Source organism: Capra hircus, chromosome 10 (genome assembly GCF_001704415.2).
Source record: "Capra hircus breed San Clemente chromosome 10, ASM170441v1, whole genome shotgun sequence".
Lineage (NCBI taxonomy): Eukaryota > Metazoa > Chordata > Mammalia > Artiodactyla > Bovidae > Capra > Capra hircus.
In genome coordinates this window covers 68,873,982-68,896,652 of record NC_030817.1, presented here as the reverse complement: position 1 = coordinate 68,896,652, position 22,671 = coordinate 68,873,982, and the positions used below count along the sequence as shown (strand labels likewise).

General features: G+C 42.8%; 1 protein-coding gene across 1 annotated transcript in view; it reads right to left on the bottom strand.

The window, feature by feature from the left end:
• RASGRP1 (RAS guanyl releasing protein 1) overlaps window positions 1-22,671 on the bottom strand; it is a 77,470-nt gene that overhangs the window by 53,215 nt on the left and 1,584 nt on the right. The window contains exon 2 of the mRNA XM_018054476.1: window positions 19,594-19,778. Coding sequence (XP_017909965.1) covers window positions 19,594-19,778 — 185 coding nt within the window. The remainder of the gene's footprint in view (window positions 1-19,593; window positions 19,779-22,671) is intronic.

Sequence of the window (22,671 nt, the reverse complement as noted above, 5' to 3'; positions counted from 1 at the left end):
AAAGATCAAAGACCCCACGTGACACAATTCAGCCTCGCCACAGCCAAATAAATAAATAAATAGACATATATAAATGAAAGAAATCAATCTGCGGTAGACCAGAGGACCACGAACCTGTTCTGACCCAAGGGAGTTCCTACTGTTTAGCAAACCCCTCTCTTCCTCGGGCTTGCACAACCATAGTCTAAGGGGATATTTTATCTCTGAAGCCAGAGATCAGGGCCCTGCACACACTCCAACATAAAGATGCCCATTCTCCCAGGCCCTTCCACAGGCTTTGCTGATTAAGGGTCTTTGCCTATCTGGGACATCTTCTCTCTCCCCTCTGCCCTGGAACCCTGGGAATTGTCCACTCTTCTCGGGCATCAATGCAGGGATGACCCTGCTCTTTGGTGTTGATTCAGGGGCATTTTATCCACAGTAGGAAAACATGTTTTTTTCTCCCTTTTCCACCATCCAATTCTTGGGCCTTTTACCACTCATAATATTTCTGCCAGAGAGAGGACCCACGAGGAATTGAACACCAGTCATTTTATACTATTTCAGCAACTCCAGTAAAACAGCTGGAACAGACACAAAAGTATGATTAAAATGAAATGTGTGGGTTCTTGGTCAGTTTCAATGAACCTCTCTTCTGCACCAGCGTTGTTTCGCGAATTAACTTTCAAGGAGTTTGCCATTTCACCTCTTTGGTTCTTGTGGTGCTTCATAGCGCATTTCACTAGCACCAGATCACCTGATTAAACAAGGATGTTCTTGTTAGAGTCTTTATCTCCCCAATCCTGCCAGTATTTGTCAGAAGGAGGGGCTCTGGTTTCTGAGTCACTAGACATTTTGTTCCTCAGATCTTGGCCCTCACTTGTTTGATTAACACACAATCACGAAGGAACCCAAAGAATTAAACCAGAGGTGAAAGAGAAGTTAGTCATTGCTATCTGGTAGGCATTGAAAAGTCTTGGCTTTGCCTTCTAGCAAGTTCTACCACATGGGACTGGATGTGAAAAGATTTCCTCTCACTTGAAGTCCATACAGAAGGGACTTTTTATGCTGGCCAGTTTGCTTGTTTGGTTTTTAAATAACTTTTCCTATCTTACTGAGCTACAGTGAAAGGCATATGTTTTAACATATAGTTTGATGTCTTCTGACAAATACTTACATCCTGATAACCCAAACCCCTCTCAAGATTTAGCATATTTCTACGACCCAGCAAGTTCCCTTATCTTCCTGGTCAGTTCCTCCTACTCACCCAACCATAAAACCATTTTTCTTTTTTTCTTTCAATCATAAGTTAGTTTTACCTATTTTAGAACTTCATATATGGGAATCATACAGTATTTATTTTTGTGTGCAACGCTTCTTTCACAAAGCAAAACATTTTTGCGATTAACCAAGGCTGACTCTTTCAGTGGCTCAATCCTCCTTATTGATGAGTAGGTGTTCTGTTGTATACATGGCATATTGTTCATTCTTTATGATGTTGTGTGATATCTGGGTTGTTTCCAATTTTGGATTTTCATGGCAAAAGCAATTAATATAATGATTTAAAATTCACAGTCTGAAACCATAATTACTTTTTCATCAACCTAATATTATGGACATTCTTGTATAAGTCATATCATATCTTGTATAAGTCATAAGTCCATGATATGACTCATACTTTTCCTTTCTCTTGCATGAATGCCTAGGGGTGGAATTGAAGGGTCAAAGGGTAGGTGTATATTTATTAGAAATGGCTAAACAGTTTTCCAAGCTGATTATATCAGTTCCTAATCTCATTCATAATGTTCAAGGGTTCTAGATGCTCCACATCCTCACCAACCGTTGATGCCATCAGTCTTCTGATTTTATTGTTTCCATTTATCTATCGAGTTACTCTTCTGTTTTCCTTACTTCAAATCCTTCAACACATTTATAACAGCTATTTTAAATTCCCTACTTATTAATTTCAACATTTGCATCATTTCTGAGTCTAGTTTTATTAACCTTTTTTTCTCTTTTGGTTATGGTTCACATTTTCCTGCTTTTTAAAATTTCCTGTAATTTTACATTATATGCTAGGCACTGTGGATACAATGTTGAGAATCTGTATCATGCTAATTTATACCCACATTTAATTTACGGGGGCTTTAAAACTGACCCTGTCAAAGCTTGGATTCAGGCTTTGTTAGGGTGGCTCAAGAGTAGCACCTATCCCAGGGCTCTAGGACTCCTCCTCTGGTGGTGTGATCTTTTGGATGTCTCAACTGAATGCCTCAGGTGTTATCGCCTACATTCTGGCTGGTTCCAAACTGCAATATTTCACAGACTATAAGACCTCCTTTGACTTACAGAACGCCAGTAACTATTTGGTACTATGGAGTCTTACCACATTTGTACACAATTTAACACCTTGCAAAAGTCTAAAGGAGAGCCCTTTTTTCCAGTACCCTATTCCATAAATTCCAACCACCCCAGAAGTCCTGAACACAAACTCGACTTCCTCTGCCAGGCAAGATGCTGAGTTCCAGTCTTCTTTGTAATAATTTTTAAAGTGCTTCCAGGAGAATGTCAAGATGAGTTCTGAGGTTTCTGCATATCTTTCCATTTTATCCATAATCACAAGTCTGTCCTGTTTTCTAATACCTAAAAATAGTTGTTTCACATGTTATAACCAGTTTTACAGTTGTTCACAGCACAAAAATACTTCTAATACTCAATAAACCTTTACAGCCAGAACTGTTTTGATATTTAATACTTCTATAAATCTGAAGCCTCAGTTCTTCGGTGAAATTTTAGTTCATTGACTCTGTATCTGTTCTCCTGGAGGTAAACAACTCATACTATCTCTTCTATGCATAACATTATCAAGACAAACACATGCTTAACATTGTTAAGATTAAGAACTGAACTGAAAAAAACAGAATTTGAAAAAAAACAGTAATTTGTTTTCTTTTCAGCTGCTGTCATCTTATATCCCCATATAATTTATTTCTATATCATTCATTAACTGTTTATATTCTCTGCACTCTTTCTAGCCTTCCATTCTTATCTTAAAACCCAGAGACTAAACCTAAATTTAATAATACCTTACAGTCTATATTGTTTGGCCAGATCTTGCTGTAATAGACAGATACTGTTTTAATGTGCCCAGAACATCAGCAAACATGTAGCAAAAATTTTTTCCCCAAATTCAATCACGTTCTACTCTTAAATTACCCCACCCCTGTGGCCATAATTGATTGGTTTAGGCAGTAGCCATCTACCCCAATTTGAACTAATCAAAGTTCTTCACTGACAGTTTTTCACTAACTTGAGGAAAAAAATATTAAATCTCTAATGGTTAAAGACACAGGATTTGAACCTGTTAAGTGCCACATTCCCTGACTTGGGAGGACACAAATCTTCAGTGAAAGAAAATGATAAGCTGATAAGCAGAGAAGCAAGTCAGAGAAAGAAGAAAGAGACAGAAAATACATTTTGGTATCTCATGATAGTGTTCTAGTCCCTAATTCTAGAGGTTTCCAAGGCCTACAGGTATCTTCTACTCCTGTTCTTCAGTTATATCAAATACCTGCATTCCTTCAATAAATTCCATAAGAGTCCATATTGGATTTATCACTGCCCTAATATTTGGAAAACAATGAGAAAATCACTTTGGGGGTCTTATTGACTAAATACCTATTAATATAGCTCATATTCATGTACAATGTAAACTTCTAGTACTACCTGCTAGGTCATGCTCACATGTTCATACTTGCATGTGTCCATTATGACAACATCTGGTAATTTTTTTGACCCAGCCATTCTGACCAGATATCTCCATCTTGTATCTCCATGATGCAATTCTGGATCCTTTGATAGTCTGCATTATTGATCTAGGAAGATGATACATTAACATTCAAGTCTATAAACTAACCCTAAACCCTAACCCCAACATTTTGCTTATCTACTATTCTTGATTACCTACTATAACAACAGTGTTAGTTGCTCAGTCATGTTTGACTCTTGACAACTCCATAGGCTGTAGACCACCAGGCTCCACTGTCCACGGACTTCTCCAGGCAAGAGTACTGAAGATTCCCTTCCCCAGGCGATCTTCCCAACCCAGGGATCGAACCCACGTCTCCTGCATTGTGGGCACATTCTTTACCGTCTGAGCCACCAGGGGAGCCCCGTCTACTATAATAGTTTCTGATGGTATTCTACATAAATGATTTCTTTCTACTTAAGATACGCACTTCACAACAAAACAGAGGTTATGTATTAAATTTCATGTTGACAGAAACTGAGTCTCAGAAATGTTAAGAAACTTGCTAACGGCAAAAATGTTCTTATGCGTGAGCATTAGGACTAGAACTCATAATTCAATCAAGGTATTAGTCCCTTAACCGGAAAAGCCTATTTCTATTAATGCAATTTCAGATTATGTTAACTTTTTGAGAAGTCATATGGCACTAATGGCTCATACTGAAGTAATAATCTACTAAAATCCTTTGATATTTTTCATAAGATGACAATCTATTTTTTTTTCCATCTAGAATATATACAAAGCAACATTACTAAATGTAAGTGCGAGACATTTATTCTCATTGAAGTGTCATCCAAGTTCTTTGTTCTTCCTTATTGATCTTCCTGAACTTTGATTTTTATCTAATCCATAAATCCATCTAATCCTTAGTATTTCCACCAGTCTGTCTAACAAAAGCACAGATTGTGTTTAAATTTGATGAAATGTCCAGAGCCACTCATAAGCGTTTACATCTGCAGAATGACATCCATCCATGCCCATGTTTGTATGTACACACTTTGATTTTAATTACTAACCAGCGCTGAGTCTATCCAGATCTATATGCAGCCTGTATCTGCCCATCCAACATTTACTGAGCACTTAGTTTTGACTGCAGTAGAACCATCAGTGCCTCACCCATATACTCTTAGGCCTTCCCATTACAGTATATGCCCACCCAACTTCCACCTGCCTGAGGGCTTCCTTGGGAGGCCCCTTCCATCCTCACCTGTGTGCAAGGCAGCCCAGACATGGTGGAGAATTAACATCCCTTAGAAGCAGTTCTTAACCATGTAAGTACCCCAGTTCCTTTGCCTTAAGCAAGATAGTTCTGAAACCTCCTACCCTGACTCCAGAGTAATAACCCACTTGACAATGCACCCTTCATAAACTGCCTTCCCAGTTTTTTCCTAGAATTATCTTTGAAGTTAACTATTTGTATTCAAACTCTTGTCTCAGGATCTGCTTCTGAGAAAACCAAGCTAAGGCATTTGATTTTCACCTAAACAAAAATGACCTTTAGAAGCCTTTACCGTTATTATCTGTTTTGCAGATGAGAACACTGCAGTAAAGTAAGTTGCCTGAGGCCCGCAATTGGTCACCAGAAGAGTCAGGAATGGGTTCCAAAGACCACGGGGTAGAGTGGCTTCATGTGGCCTCTACTGTAATCCGTTCACTGCCTTCTAGGATCAAGTTCTACCATGACCACGGCATTCCCGTGATTAAGGCTGGGGGGGGTGGGGTGGTGTGTGGGTGTGTGGGTGTGTGGGTGTGTGTGGGTGTGTGTGGGTGTGGGTGGGGTGGGGTGGGTGTGTGTGTGTGTGTGGTGGGGGTGTTGTGGGGTGGGGAGGAGAGTAATACATTCTCTCAGTCACTCAATTCCCAAGTCTGTCCTCTGCCTCTGACAGTAGGACTGAAGATTAAAGTTTGCAGTTCTGTTTTTGGTCTTTCTGGATACTAGGAAATTAGCATCTCGGTGTTGAACAGGGAATGGGCTGACTGTGGGATATCACGTGCAGGACATGAATAAGTATTGGAAAATTGGAAATTTAGAATATGGAAAATTATAGGCATATACCACAGTAGGCAAAAATAACGTAAGGGACCTCTATGGACCTACCCATCTTCAACAATGATCAGTACATGGCTAATCCATCTATACCCGCACTCACGTCTCCCTCTCATGTTTTTCGAAAGCAATTCCCAAACATGATATGCCATTAGTAACTATTTCAGTATGTATTTTAAAAAAGAACTTCTAAGAAAAAAAATGCATCATTAATCTGCCTAAAATAAAATCAATAGTAATTACTTAGTATATCAATATCTAGTCACTAGCATATAAATTTCCAAGTACATATAATTATAAAATAATTATGAATATATTTGTGTATATATTTAGAAAAATAGTTCACAGATTATGACTGGTTGACATATCCTTAAGTCTCATTTAGTCTAGAGAATCCTCCTCTGTCTTTCTTACAAGTTTCAGGGTGCACTTTCTCAGTTAACTGAAGCTCAGTCTATCTCAGGCAGACTTGGTGCTTGCTGGCCAGGTAACAGGACTCTGGCCATGGGGACAGACAGGCTGGGGGAGTCATGGGCACGGTAATTGCAGGGAGGGGGGTCCTTCCAGGTTTATTTAAAGCAGTACCAGTCAGGTGAACTCCAGTCACCAAGCGCTTGGCTCATCCTTGGCAACAGCAGAGGACAAAGTCCAGCAGCCAGGACTGTGGGAACTATAGCTCTCTTCTGGGAAGCAACAGTCAGAAGCTAGAGTGACTCACTGTGGCCTCAAACACCCAGGAGTGAGGGTCAATGAGGAACCCACCAAAGCAGATTTGGATGGAGTAAATCTGGAGCCCAGGATGCTAGTGAGCTAGGGAGAATGAGGGAAGGGAGCATGAAAACATCCCTATGCATCTGGCACTAATAAGTGAATGCAGAATTAACCAAAGTAATTAACTGCTCATCAGATTTAAGGACGCTCTGCAGGCTGTAGCTACAATCTAACAAGTCAGTTCAGTTGCTCAGTCGTGTCCGACTCTTTGCGACCCCATGAATCGCAGCACGCTAGGCCTCCCTGTCCATCACCAACTCCCAGAGTTCACTCAGACTCACGTCCATCGAGTCAGTGATGCCATCCAGCCATCTCATCCTCTGTTGTCCCCTTCTCCTCCTGCCCACAATCCCTCCCAGCATCAGAGTCTTTTCCAGTGAGTCAATTCTTCGCATGAGGTGGCCAAAGTACTGGAGTTTCAGCTTTAGCATCATTCCTTCCAAAGAAATCCCAGGGCTGATCTCCTTCAGAATGGACTGGTTGGATCTCCTTGCAGTCCAAGGGACTCTCAAGAGTCTTCTCCAACACCACACTTCAAAAGCATCAATTCTTCGGTGCTCAGCCTTCTTCACAGTCCAACTCTCACATCCATACATGACCACTGGATAAACCATAGCCTTAACTAGATGGACCTTAGTCGGCAAAGTAATGTCTCTGCTTTTGAATATGCTATCTAGGTTGGTCATAACTTTTCTTCCAAGGAGTAAGCGTCTTTTCATTTCATGGCTGCAGTCACCATCTGCAGTGATTTTGGAGCCCCCCAAAATAAAGTCTGACACTGTTTCCACTGTTTCCCCATCTATTTCCCATGAAGTGATGGGACCAGATGCCATGATCTTAGTTTTCTGAATGTTGAGCTTTAAGCCAACTTTTTCACTCTCCTCTTTCACTTTCATCAAGAGGCTTTTTAGTTCCTCTTCAGTTTCTGCCATAAGGGTGGTGTCATCTGCATATCTGAGGTTATTGATATTTCTCCCAGTAATCTTGATTCCAGCTTGTGTTTCTTCCAGTCCAGCGTTTCTCATGATGTACTCTGCATATAAGTTAAATAAGCAGGATGACAATATACAGCCTTGACATACTCCTTTTCCTATTTGGAACCAGTCTGTTGTTCCATGTCCAGTTCTAACTGTTGCTTCCTGACCTGCATAAGGTTTCTCAAGAGGCAGGTCAGGTGGTCTGGTATTCCCATCTAACAAGACAGACTCATAAATCATAATGCTAGGACATTTCCTGGCTTCTTAAATGTCATGGCCCCACTTAAAATGGGGTTGTTCACAAGATTACAAAAAGAAGTCCTGGAGGACAGAGGTTAAGAGACATCAGTGCAGGGAAGCCAGACATAGTGACCTTTGCTCCTTCACCCAAGAAATTCCCAAATGATTTCACCCCTGGCTGCCTTACTGCTCTGGTTATTCCACTCTCACTTTCACGCTAGAACTGCCCATCTCTGCTTCCTCTTCCTCCTGAAGAACAGTGCCTCTGGTCCCCATTCTCTGTTCATGTCAATTAACCACTGTCGTCTCTACAATGGAAGCTCCATCCTGGCAACATCTTCTGCCTGAAGACTTTGCTAAGAACCTCACCAGTCTCCCTAGGGCCCTGCACCACTCTCTGGAAAAACCAAAGCAGACAACACGGCCTCCCCCACACCACTGCCAACCATCTCTTCTACTCCGCAGAAGATTCACAGATGTACCAAACTGTAGCATCTTTGAGTTTCTACTAGGTATCTTTCCCAGTTGTTACTTCTTAAGAGTCAGCAAGTTAACAAGGCCCTAAGATTTTTCCTGGTTTCTGAAAGGAAAGCTTCCCTTTAGCAAAAGCAATCTGACTTTTCCTATTCATTAGGGAAAAAAGAAAAAGCTCACCTCAAGTCTTTTAAGTTAATGGGAGCATTTGTTTCCTTCGTTTATTATAACTATAATCAGTCATAGTTATCATAACTTAATTAGCATTTAGCACTGAAAAGAAATGAGTAACTACTCTTCTTTTCTTGTAATGTCTTTAATTCCTCATTAGAATCATTTTAGTTGCCAAGCAACCTTCACTTTTATGTCTCATACATGAACAGATTATGCCAGAATTATTTTTTAAGATCGATTTTAGGATGGAGTAGCAACTCTGTATGCTAGTACACCTCTTTATAAATATTGATTTCAAGATCATAATTGTTTACAATATGAATTATGAAAAGCAAAGAGTTAATTATAGCCAACCTACCAGAAAAAGTTAATATGATTGCAGAACATAAATATGCATAGAATAGAATCTAGGAAGACACACCCAACCGTGTCAATAGTATTTATCTTGCTTTTGGTGGTAGAATGGATGAATGCAATTTTCTTCTTTTTGCAAGTCTGTGTTTTGTAAGCTTTCTATAGTGAATATAATTTTAAAACCTATTAAAATTTTAAAAGTAAGACATAAGAACTGAGTTACAATTAGATCTTTGTAAATACAAGAAAATGGATGTTAGCTAAACTTACTGTGGTAATCATTTCACAGTATATATCAATCAAGCCATCATGCTATACACCTTCACCTTACACAGTGATGTACGTCTATTTCTTGAAAAAGCTAGAAAAATGTAAGTATGTGAGTTAGTCAGATCTTTGTAAATACAATAACTTATAAAGTGACAAGTTTTATGTTACGTACACTTTACCACAATAAAAGCGCCTATGCAAGTACAACATAGATTCAGTCTAATAATTTAGGGAAAAATGGATTTAAATTTGGTTGGCCTTCTAATTTCTCACCCCAAGATACTGACTCTTCTAATAATCAAAAGTACTTTCTTTAAAAATATACAAGTTCCCAAAGGACTTTCAAGTTCACATTCAACATCATAATTGAAGCCTGATTATGGCATTTTCAGTCTCAGAAATCATTTCAGGAATATGACAACAGGGGAAACTGAGGCTCTGAGTTACAAAATGATAAGTCTAAGTGCTCTGGATTTAAGCCAATGTCAACCTCAAAAACAAAACTGAAAGTTTCTTATTTTTTCACTGAAAACCACCAATAAACTTTTACCAAACATCCACAACAGCGGAATATGAAATTACATCATAAAAAGTGAAGTGAAGTTGCTCAGTCGTGTCCAACTCTTTGTGACCCCATGGACTGTAGCCTACCAGGCTCCTCCATCCCTGGGATTCTCCAGACAAGAATACTGGAGTGGGTGGCCATTTTCTTCTCCAGGGGATCTTCCCGATCCAGGGATTGAACCTGGGTCTCCCGCATCGCAGACAGACGCTTTATCCTCTGACCCACCAGAAAGCCCTCATCATACAGTGGATTTAATAAAACTTTGATTAAAATGACAACGGAGGGACTTCCCTGGTGGTCCAGTGGTTAGGAATCTGCTTGCAACGCAGGGGACAGGGTTTCAACCCCAGCAGGGGAACTAAGGTCCCACATGATGTGGAGCAGCTAAGCCCGTGCACCACAACCACTTAGCCCTTGTGCCACACCTAGAGGGACCGCGCGTCACGCCGCAGCAACAGGAAGATCCTGCATGCTGCAACCAAGGCCACAGCAGCCAAATAAATGGACGAATAACAAAAATGACAATGGAACAGTCACCAAAGCTTTGGAACAGGGGCTTTTTGTTTTTTCAAGTTTAGAGTTAATACAGGAAAAGATAACAGATAAAAGAAAACATCAACAATTTAACTACATAAAAATGTAAAATTTCACTTCATTAATAACCCAAAACCAACATAAAAATGGAAAGGAGTGAGGACAAAAATGCCAGTAACAAATACTCATCAAGCAGTTAACAGGCTTAAAAAATAAAAAAAAAATAAAGTTTTTGCAAACCTCTAATAAGAAAATCATTAAGCAAATGATAACTAGGCAAAGAATATAAACAGTTCACAAAATTAGAAATATAGTGAGCAGTAAACTTATGAAAACACATTCAACAAAAGCTTGCTTTTATGTATCAATAGTACCTGTGACCACATGGAGAGATACGAAGGCAAATGATTAAGCAGATGGAATCAGAAACAAAGAGTGACAGCATATAACATATAAACACATGAAGAACAGAGCCACAAAACTGAGGTTTAATTGACCAGAAATAAGGGAAAATTTAACCACAGAGAATTTTTAGAGGAGGTAAATTAACAGAACAAAAACACAGAGTGATAACTTTGACTCTAGAATGAGAATCTCTTAGTATTACAGTTCCACTGTGACACCTTTTTAATGTTATATAGGTTTCAGGTATACAGCACAGTAATTCAGTGTTTGCATACACTACACAGTGACCACCTCCAAAAGTCTATTTACCACCTGTTACCATAAGGTCTGTCTAGTCAAGGCTATGGTTTTTCCAGTGGTCATGTATGGATGTGAGAGTTGGACTGTGAAGAAAGCTGAGTGCTGAAGAATTGATGCTTTTGAACTGTGGTGTTGGAGAAGACTCTCGAGAGTCCCTTGGACTGCAAGGAGATCCAACCAGTCCATCCTAAAGGATATCAGTCCTGGGTGTTCTTTGGAAGGACTGATGCTAAAGCTGAAACTCCAATACTTTGGCCACCTCATGCGAAGAGCTGACTCATTGGAAAAGACTCTGATGCTGGGAGGGACTGGGGGTGGGAGGAGAAGGGGACAACAGAGGATGAGATGGCTGGATGGCATCACCGACTCGATGGACGTGAGTCTGAGTGAACTCCGGGAGTTGGTGATGGACAGGGAGGCCTGGCGTGCTGCGATTCACGGGGTCACAAAGAGTCAGACACGACTGAGTGACTGAACTGAACTGAACCATACAACTGACCCCCTCACCTCCTTCCTCCAACCCCCACTCCCCTTCCTCTCTCGTGACCACAGAACTGTCATTTCTTTAAGAAAATATCTCAACTTCACTGATACATAACTCTATCTCTAAGGTATACTGTTCCTTTTCTTTGAAGAACACATGGAGAGTTGTTCTATAAGATACTTAGATGAAAGAAAGAAGTAAAACAAAGGCAAATAACAGTTCTCCTAACCAGGTAACACAAAGTAAGAGTTCTAGTTTTCAGCTTCCTACCTTGGCCCTTTGCCATGTAAGCATCCTCTGTAGCTGGGGAAAGTGCTAGTAAATGTTTAACAATGTCCTCTTCAGGGGTGGGTTGAGAAGAAGCCCTGATTAGTAGTGTTGGCCCATTTCCTTGGTGTAAATACTCCCAAAGCAGGCAACATCAAGCTCCTGGCATTTCTTCATGACCAAGGAGCTGGGAAGAGATGCAGATGTGCCTACCCACTGCAAGTATTCACACATGCATGACATGTACGTGCTATGCATGAATACCATAGCGCTACAAAGCATTCCTGGGCTTCCCTGGTGGCTCAGACAGTAAAGAATCTGCCTGCAATGCCAGAGGCCTGGGTTTGATCCTTGGGTTGGGAAGATCCCCTGGAGAAGTGAATGGCTACCTACGCCAGTATTCCTGCTTGGTGGACTCCATGAACTGAGGAGCCTGGCAGGCTACGGTACGTGAGTCGCAGAGAGTCAGACGTGACTGATTAACTGAGCACAGCACACACACAGCATACCGCATTCGACCCATACAGACACAATGAACATCATCTCAAGATACTGGATGATAGTAAAATGTGATGACATATTAGGAAATGATGAGTTTTGAGGGTTCATTTTTGATAAAATTGTGTTTATATAATTTAATCTTTATTGATGGTTGCGTTTAGCAACTGGCTGGCCAAACTCCTGAAGATGTAACAGAGTAAGAGTAAGGCTTTCAAGATTGTGACAGCATCCACTCGAGTGTGGTGCCCTGCGTATCTGCAGAGGCTGTGTGAAGCTCACCTGCTTCCCCTCTCGCTCTTTCCCTGCTGTCTTCCTCCTAACCACTTTAGGACAACCACATCCAGCTGGCAGCTCAAACTATCTGCAGACCAAGGCACTAAGTCCAGCAGCCGTAACCACTCCAGGAAGAAACAGGCGGGTCCCGTCCTCAGGAGCTGGGCCAGGGGTGGGGCCCGCACTTCAGATGATCTTCCTCGGTGGTCTCACCACCCATCACTGCTGGTTCAGCCAACAACTGAACATAACATATTGCTCTTTTTGGGGGGCCATATTGTGTGACATGTAGCATCTTAGTTCCCTGACCCCGAATCCAAACCCGAGCCCCCTACATTGGAAGCACAGTCTTAACCACTGGACTATAAGCGAAGTCCCCTGAACATACTGCTTTTGCTTTCACAATACTTCCTAACGTGTTTCCATCATGAATTTAATAACCTTCATGTCAACAGAGGGCCTTAAAAAGTTTGCTGGAAAAGCAGCATTCCTGGAGCAGTGCTCAGAGGCGGCACTGCTCCAGTTCCCCCGGCTAAGCCACTACTTCCGAGTCTTGACCTGTGGGGAACAGGCACACTCTAAGAAGCCAGGCCCCCCAGCACCACAGTGAACTGGGCTGCGTGTGGCTTACAGGTGGAAATGCAGGTTGGGAATGCTGCGTTTGCGGGCCAGGAACCAAACTACAGTAATGGCAGACACCCACTTTCTGTTTATTCCATGCCCGAAATACGGACAGACGGGAGTTTTCAAGAGAGTTCCTACAGCTGAGAAGGGATAGACATGCAGGTAAATCTGAAGGAAGTGGGCACAGTGTTACAAACCTGCTCAGGGGCAGGGGCCTTTCTCTTGTTAGATCTGGACAGACTGCTTCAGACGTGCCCAGGAGGCTGGCTTCCACCTCACGACTGTCCAGTTCACAGAGCTGAAAAGCTATTTGCTCTATCGTTTTTCAGAGGATTTGTGTTCTTCAAGCTTTCCATGTTTCCTTAGAAAGCCTGAGAGAATGCTCTGATATGTCCAAGAAGCAGGTATGTGTGCTGTAGGATGGTATTTCTCAAAATCAGTTTGTGGGTCACCTCCTCAAAGCCACAGTGACTGCAGGCTTAATGAAAAATCCTGGAGTTCACCCCCAGGAATCGGAACGCTGAACACACCCCACAACGATGACTATTCCTGTTAAAGTTGGAGAACCTCCGGTAGAGTGGAGAGAACAGGAATCTGAGACCAGAGTCTAGACCTCAGCAGCTCTCCCACTCATGAGGGAGGCCACTTTCCACAGGTTAATAATGTTCCTGAGCTTCAAATGCCCATTAATTTTTAATTAACCCTCACAGGGTTGTTGTGAACGTGGATGAGACCAGTCCGGGTGAAGGCCCAGCGCCCTGCTGAACAGGCACCAAATAAGTGTCCAGCCACCGTCAGTCTCCTGTCTACCTGTCTCTTTTCTCTCAGTAATCTCACTTCTCTGGCTGGAGTTTCTGAACTAAAATGCTCAGCCCTCCTGAACACTGTCAACCTTACGCATGTACACTGTGAGGACCACCTCTCTTCTCTGTTGCAGATGGAGGTCTGCTCTAAACACCATCGCATAACACAGCACAGATGCGAGTGGAGGGGACTTCCCATCTCCTCCTTTCTCAGGCCTGGCAGTCACTGTGTCTCACACCCAGGAGAGGGCAGACGTGCCAGCCTGGAAAAATCCAGCAAAGAGGCTCCTTGGAGTACACAGCATCCCCATCACAGGAGTTCACTCCAGGGGGCTAAGAATGGTCATACCTGGGAGCTGCTCTAATGCCCAGAAGCTTCAGGATGTGGGTGCCTTAAGGACCATCCTCTACAGTGAAATCCTGTAGCTATGACTCCCAGAGATGGGACTTCCACTGAGGAGGCTATTGGTACCTCTGTGGTCTTCATAAAGGGCCTGTGCTCACGACGGCCAGTCTTCCTGACCCTGCACTTGGTTTTGTTCCTTGGAGTTGCTGGTTCTTGGGTCTGAGTGCCCTCCAGTGTCATGGCCCTTGGCTTCTGGCCTTGTGCCTCTGTTGCCTCTGGACACCTGGCTTTGGTGCAGACTAAAGCTGCAGAGTGTGGAGGAACCCTGAACCTTGCCTCTGCCATGGCGGGAACTGTAGTCCCAACAGGAGTGTGTGTGCTTTTTTGGTTCTAACTTTAAAAACAGATGTAGTGTTTTATCTTTAATTAGCTGAGGTCTATACAATGCTTTTAACAACCGATGTCTATACAAAGCTTTTAACGACCAACTGCAGGAAATATACCTGTTAGTGGCATGGGAAATAAATCTACCAGTCTCGGGGTTTTCTTCTTTGGGAGACACAATGCATACACTAATTTTAATTAACTCAGAATTTGTTTGAGAGAGAATTTCAGGCAGATACCTGGTATACAGATAGGGCTCAATAACTATTTCCTGCATTGAATGGAATTTAATTTCTAATCTGGGGGACACTAAGCCTGCAGATCGTGGGCACAGAGAGCAGATGTGTTCTGTGTGGCCTGAAGGGCTCCCCTGAGTGAGGGGAGGCCTGCCCTAGGAGAAGAACCCAAGCATGGCCCAGCTCAGGTTGCAAGAGGCTTCTGGGAGGGGAGACATAAAGGAAGTTTTTTTAATTCTCATAGGTTTTATTTTCTTGTTTGTCCATGGAGATAGTAATACCAGACCTGTTTCACAGTTGTTTTTAGTTTAAAGGAAAATCAATACATATAGCCTTCAAACACACACATACACAATAAATAAGATACCACTGTGTTTCCTCCCTCATTGATATGTAAGACAAAGACGCTGAGGTTCTTCCCACACTCCACCTGGGAGCAGGAGGACTGCCTGCTGAGGGTCCCTTACTGGGACATGCCTACAGTTTTCTTTCTGATGCTGTCACAGTTGTCTTACGTTCAGAGGGGGGCAGAATTGGGATATCTGAAACCTTCCATTTGGCTCTCAAAGCTGGCAGCCCTCTTACAAAGTGAAAACATTATAAAGAGCTCAGATGATCTCATAGGTCTTTCCTACCTCTGAAACAGATGGTGTGATTCACATACATTTGACATAAACGTACCAGGTTGTGATGGTCTGCCTCATTATGCTCACTGGAAGAGTGGATTCACCAGCAATAATACTGTGAGGATATAAAAGCATGACCTCTGCTTAAAACAGAAGGTGGGAGTGGGTTGTTTCATGGTGAAAGCAACACACGATGACTCAAGGCTCTGAATTTCTAATCACAGATCTGTAACCTTGTGTGTGACACTGGGAGGCTTACTAGTACCTTCAAGAGTACCCTTAATTTGCACGTGCTGGTCATCCACCCTTAAAAGCCTTGCAATAAGTCCTTCCTCTGAGAACAGTGTGGGAGGTAATTAATGGTTAATAATTCTAATGGAGAAGCCATCTGTGTAGACTGCCAAATGCCCAGGATGCCTTAGAGTCTAGTAGCTGGAGCTGCTAGAAGAATGTAAATCCCACACTGCTTTTCCCCTTTGAGTCAACCGTCCACCCAGGCTGGCACCATTGAACAGACTTTCTGCAAACAAGGGAATATTTTCTATTTACTCTGTCCAGCAGCAGGTACCACTCATGACTCTTGAGCATTTGAAATATGGCTGCTGAGCCTCAGGAACTGAATTTTACATTTGATTTAATTTTAATTAAAATGTCTACATAAATAGTCACATGTGGGTAGCGGCTACCATATTGGATAGCAAAGCTATAGCCAATTCAAAGCATCTACACCAAGGTGAAGTTGAGAAAGTAGTAAAAAATAAATTAACTAATAAATTAACTAATCAGTCTTTATGTTCAAAAGAGTTTTTTTCCCTCTACCTTTTTTTCCAAGTTGGTGGGAGGAGTGGCTGAAACCTGAGTCTAAAGGGAGAGATTACCCCCCCAAGAAAAACTCCCCCCCCATTTCAACAGTGCTATTTCCCTCTTTTCATGGGTATTCAAATAAGAAGACTTCTAAACTCACGAAGAAAAACTAAGCCAGACTGTTTTATTCTAAAGCAAAACTCTTCTATACTAATCAGAGAAAATAACCAGTAAGATGTCTCGAAAAAATTAAAAAAAATTAACCTCGCTCATTACTGTTCTCTGATCATCTCCGAGGAGACCTACAAAGGCAGAAGTGACACGGCTGGCTGCCTGTCACTGTCCTGCTTGAATCCCCAGCCCCACCCACCTCCAGCTCCACACCCCTCCTCCATTGGACAACTCAACTGAAAACCAAAGTCAAAATCACAGTCGAAAGTGCGGGCTCCCATTCCCTCCAGACATAGGGTGTCTTGTCTTTTCTGCCTCTTTCATGTAAATTCTGTGGCAGGAAGCCCTTCAGGACATCACGTGCAAAGCCTTGCCTTGAGATGGCTCCTTCCTGCCTCCCGCAGCATTCTCACAGTCCTGCTCAGAGATTTGAACAGAGAGTGGCTGCTCTCCCCAATATGTGTCCTCATCCCTAGAGTGAACTTACTCTAAGTCTTCATGGTTTAACGAGTTTATTCTTCCTACGTGCCTTAGCTTATCACTGCCCTGTCTTTTGCATATTTCCCCTCCCCTTAATAGTGCATTTCTCAGGAATTCTAAGCTTGAATAATGGGAAAGGGGTTCGGTCATTGTAATTCCTCTCATGCAACAGCCAGTCAGGTGCAATTAGGGGCTTAATTAGGGACTATCTATGCTTCATGATAATGGTTAAAAGACCATTAGACTCAACGGGATTTTTTTTTTTTGCATTTATTTATTTTTTTTAGTTCTGCAGACTTTTATTTATTTTTTTTTAGATACAATTAATGTTCATTTGCTGTTGTATCTTTTTTTTTTTTAAATTTTAAAATCTTTAATTCTTACATGCGTTCCCAAACATGAACCCCCCTCCCACCTCCCTCCCCACAACATCTCTCTGGGTCATCCCCATGCACCAGCCCCAAGCAAGCTGCACCCTACGTCAGACATGGACTGGCGATTCAATTCTTACATGACAGTATACATGTTAGAATTCCCATTTTCCCAAATCATCCCACCCTCTCCCTCTCCCTCTGAGTCCAAAAGTCCTTTGGGATTTTAAGGTACTTTTCAGTTCAATGTAACCCAGGAAACAAAGTATCTTTAGCCCTCTTAGGGTTCATTCATTGAGGGGATGGGTTAGGCTTGCTTATTCTGCAGGGGTTCAGAATCCCTCCTGTATTTTTCAGGTTGACGGCTGGACAATTTGAAGGTTAGAAAAACAGCCCTGAACCCAGAGGGCAACTGCATGACTGGCACAGGAGGAAGAAAGACGGCAGGACTGTTGGGTCCTATTTCCTCAACAGTGAAATGCAAAGAGGATAAAAATGCTTATTCATGAAATAGTCACAGTGCCCTGCCAAAGACTGATAAATAAGACAACCATGACTGTGTGAGAAGCTTTGCAGCTTATGAGTTGGGAACCAGGTGAAAGTCAAGTGCCTGTTGAACAATGGCTCATCACCGCCATGCTTCCCCCCACCCCGCTGGCTTCTAGTTTATGTCCTTGTATGGCTATTTGCCAAAGAGGTTAAATAGAAAACCATTTATTTTGCTCCTGAATTCATCTTTAGCTGAAAGACTAAAGTATAAATAAATAACAATTCAATTAAAATTTAATGCTGAATTAGTAAAAAAAAAAAAAATGCTCATTCTTTTCCAAGTTAAAAAGTCTAAAACAAAAAAGCAGTGATTCTCGAAGTGAGGTTCTTGGATCAACTGCAGCAGCATCACCTGGGAAACTGATAGAACAGTAAGTTCTTGGGCCCCACCTTGGACCTTTGCAAACAGCCAGTCTGGGGGTGGGGCCCAGCAATCTGGGTTACCACAAAAACCACCACACGATTTCACAGGAACATTTGAGAACCGCTACTTTAAATCAATGTTGGAATCATGGAGACTATTCAATGCTTTGCTAAATCCAATTAAAGGAGAATCCCCAAAACGCCCAGTTTTCCTAAGTCTACAAATAAGGTCTGACCGAGCACTGCATAGATTCAGTGAAAGTCGCGGAGTCGTGCCTGACTCTTTGTGACCCGATGGACTATACAGTCCATGGAATTCTCCAGGCCAGAATACTGGAGTGGGTAGCCTTTTCCTCCTCCAGGGGATCTTCCCAACCCAGGGATCGAACCCAGGTGTCCCACATTGCAGGTGGATTCTTTACCAGCTGAGCCACAAGGGAACACAGATCCAGCCAATGAATAAATCCCTCATTCTGAATTCTAACAATCCCGTAGTCATGCTACCTGGGATTCTATCAAGCACCTGGAATCTGATCAAGTCTTCCAGAACACCTGGAAGGTGCCAGGGTGGGGTGGTCTGGGGCTTCTGAGCTGAGCCACACAAGCTCATCAGCTTCCCAGTGGGAGACAGGTCCCAAAGGAGTAGAGTGGGTACCAGTGATAACGGAACTCTATGAATTTTCCCTCATTCCTTTATCAGGGAGGGGAACAAATGTTTAGTGCTTTTCCATCACTATTTCACATATACAATCAAAAGAGCGTGCCTACAATTTTTTTTTTTTTTTCAAATAGGGCATCTTTGCCGATAACCCTTGTCAGCTGCGCTAAGCTGCTCACCCCTCATGGTGTGTCGGGTGACGACAGAGGGCGGCATCCAGATAACTCCCTGCTAACACGTCTGGCTGCTCCTTTCACAGATCCCCAGTCTTCGATCGCACTGCTCATTTGCCAGTAGCTCCCAGGCACAGTTTGGCCTTACTCAGTCCTTTTCTACTCCGCCACAACCACCCTTCGAGACTGTGAGGGGAATTATTCAGACTTTGCCATCCAATGATCCAAACTGCTGTCTGGTAACAGCGTTTGCTAGTCTTTGTGTGCCCCCAAGAACAGAAAAGCGCCAGATGCACCACTGCATTTTATGATATTTTTCATCACGAGAAAAACCTCCATCCTGAGAAGACTGGAAACACAAACTCTCCTCACTAACTTTTCTCGCTTTAAATCGCACCTCTCATCACGACCTATTACACCCACACAGTCATGTGCCATAGGCACTGTCTCCAACATTTCAAAGGCTCGAAAGCTATTTTTAAACCCCAAATGCAATGTAGGTTGCTATTCTATAAAACACTTTTTAAGGAAGAACAAAGTAAAAGAGCCCCATTTATGCATGTGGGCAGTTTGCCAACTCACCAAAAGATTGAACACAGCTGTCGATGAGATCGTCCAGGCTGGCTCCTTTGGCGAAATGTCCCAGAGGCACCATCATTCGGAACTGGGTGATCTGGGCCAGGCCGGGATGGGAGGGAAGGGGGCTGCTGGCGGGTTTCGCCTCTAGTCTCCCTTTAGGGGCTGCTCTGCAGCCATGAGATGGTTTCCTAGGGAAAGAGGAGAGGCAAGGAATGAGAGCAGAGCAGCCAGGGGACAGACCACACTGACAGCTCCGCACTCTGTAGGCAGACAGAGCAGAAAAGGAGATAAAACAATTAATCCCGGGAGTTGGGCTGATAAGACATACCCCTCCCACTTGGTAAAGGCACCAAGTGGACTGGTTGGCTGTTAAAGGGATATCTCCCAAGTAAATAGCAAGGTGAGATTTCAGGGCTGCAAGCAGGGCTCTTCAGCCTGAGACTGGGGTTGCGTTGGCCTGCTTTCTCCAGTTCTTGAAGGGGAGAGGCAGATGCAAGACAATCCTGGCAGGTTTTAGCTCCGAGCAATAAATTTTCATTTTAGCCCAGAGACCACTGACTTGGGTCTTCAGAATTGTTTCAGTTTGGTCCCATCTTCAGCTAAATTCATCCATCTTGAGCAATACCAGAGTTATTGTCGAAAGTCAGGTGGCCTCAAAAACATGTTTAAGGATGTGGGGAGGAGAAGACAAAGACTGAGGACCTGTGTGCAGGGGGTGAGGGTTATGGAGGTGGTGTTTAGATAATAAGCTAAATCTTGGTGGGTTCTAAGATTCTGTTTTTCATTATTGATAGTGATTGAGTCATTTTTATCATTAAACATCATTCTATCAGTCCTTACTGATTATAAGAGCTTTATTCCAGACGTGAATGCAAAAGGACAAGTCTGAAGCTGGAAATGGCTTAGTAGCCCAATAGGTCAGCTTCATCCACTTTCACTTAGCTTTATCTTTGGTCATGAGTTCAAGTCAAGTTGTTGCAAAATATCAATAGGTTAACTGAGCATTTATTTTTTCTTCCATTAAAAAAATAAACATAACATACACAGAGACATATCTATCATCTCTGAAGGTTTACTAACGATAGGTATTGTTGCTCCTTTGAGCATATTCTCCCCTTCCTACTGTGCCTCTGGCTATCATGTTTATTACCAGAGAAATATACCTTAGATCCATAACTTCAATTACACATGTTTGATAAACATGATGGCATCAATTAATCAATAAGTACTTATTCTATGAGTAACACACATGCGACAGACCAGAGAGGACCCGTGGGACAGTCTGTGAAGGTACTCTGCAAACTATAAAACACACTCATTGTATGTTAGTTGTTGTTGTAGTAGGAAGGTCATCTGCAAGTTCCTTAATACAAAAATCTAGCTGGAGAATGAAAACCAGACCAAGAAAAGATAGCTCTACAAATCTCAAATAACTGGCCTGTGAATGTCAAGGGCAAGAAGTGTGATGTTCTCAGAGGACGGAGAACCAGTTCCAGGTGGAATGTTGGGGAAAGCTGTAACTGACAAGACGTAATGTCACCCAGAAGGGGCTGAAGAAGTACTTGGCTCAAAATAAAATATGGACATACACGTGGATTTGGTGAAGCCACCCTGTTAAAAGACAATGGGACCACTTACTGCACAGCCAGACTGTGGAGGGAACACCAGCCCCTTCGAGTTCCTTTTCAAAGTAGCTCCGGAACACTGGTCTGGCATTGGCTGCTGCCACCTGTTCTGACCTAGGATGGGCTCAGTGAAGTCCAGTCAGAAACTGGCTCTTAGGATCTGCTAGCCCAAGGCAGTGATTGCTGAAAGATCAAGTTGGTATTATAGGACTTGATCAAGTTTCTGGCCACTGCTGATTTTCACCCAGGCCCTGTGACGGCCCCAAGATCAGATCAGTATCTGAAAATGAAAGGAAACAGTAATGGCCACCGGAACGAGTACCTCTGATAACAGCAGGCTCTGTGAGGGAGATTTACATAGTCTTCAAAGCTTACAGCCAAGATGTTATCTCCATTTCATGATTTGAAACTGAGTCTAAAAGAGGCTAAGTGACACAGACAAGGCTGTATAACTCATATGTACTAGATCTGGGACTTGTACTTGGCACCTCTCTGATTCTGTTTAATAAATATTTACTGTGCCTGGAACTGTGCATCTTTCACTATTTCAGAATTAGCAAAAAGCTGGATAGCCCCTCCGAGGTCATTCTCCCAGCCCTTCAACCATGCCTGTGGAAGTCCAGGCTTGGAAAGACAATGGGATGGGGCACCAGTGCCGAGCCAGGTAGAAGCTAGGCCTCCTCTGCCCATGTCATGCTCTCTTCCTACCACAGAAGCAGTGATGATCCTAAACTTGGCACTGGTTATCCACTGTTGGGATGAGTCAGCTTTTAGCCTTAGCTGCTGTCTGTTCACCTTTAAGACCTCCTCCCAAGGCAGAGTTGGGAAAGATGAAAAGAAAGTCCTTCTGGTTAGAAGTCTTTTTTTTTTTTTTTTTTAAATCTCATATGCCTTCCACATTCTCTTAAGCTCAGAGCGATGAGGCCACAGCAATGAGGCTGTCTCCATATGCAGCTCTTCCCACTAGGACTGGGAGGTGGCTGTCCACCTCTGTCTCTCGACTGGCCAATCCAGGGAAAATTCCATTTTCTCCCTCAGTTGATAGCATCAACCATTCAGGACTCTGAAGACTGCCCTGACTCTAATCTGAGTAATGTTTCCCAGTGTCACCTGAAGGAGAAACCACTTTGGTCCAGGAGGTGATTCTCAAAGGTAGATGCTTTTACCAGAACTAGGAGGGGCCGGTAACATTTACCCAAAACGAAGGGAGTATTTAGGGAGGAGGAAGGAAAAAGGAAGGTGAGAGATGCAGTTGGCAGAGAGGCTGCTGAGACTCAGAGGGCTTGGGCAGGAGAAACCAGGGAGAACAGAAACTGCTAAAACCCAGACAGCATTCAGAGAGGCCGGGAAGATGAGAAGTATGTGCACCATGAATTAGGAACCTGGGCAGTTTTGCTGTGCTGTCTCTTGACTGGCTGCTTTGTGACAGACCTTCAAATTGTTGTCTTTTCTCGTG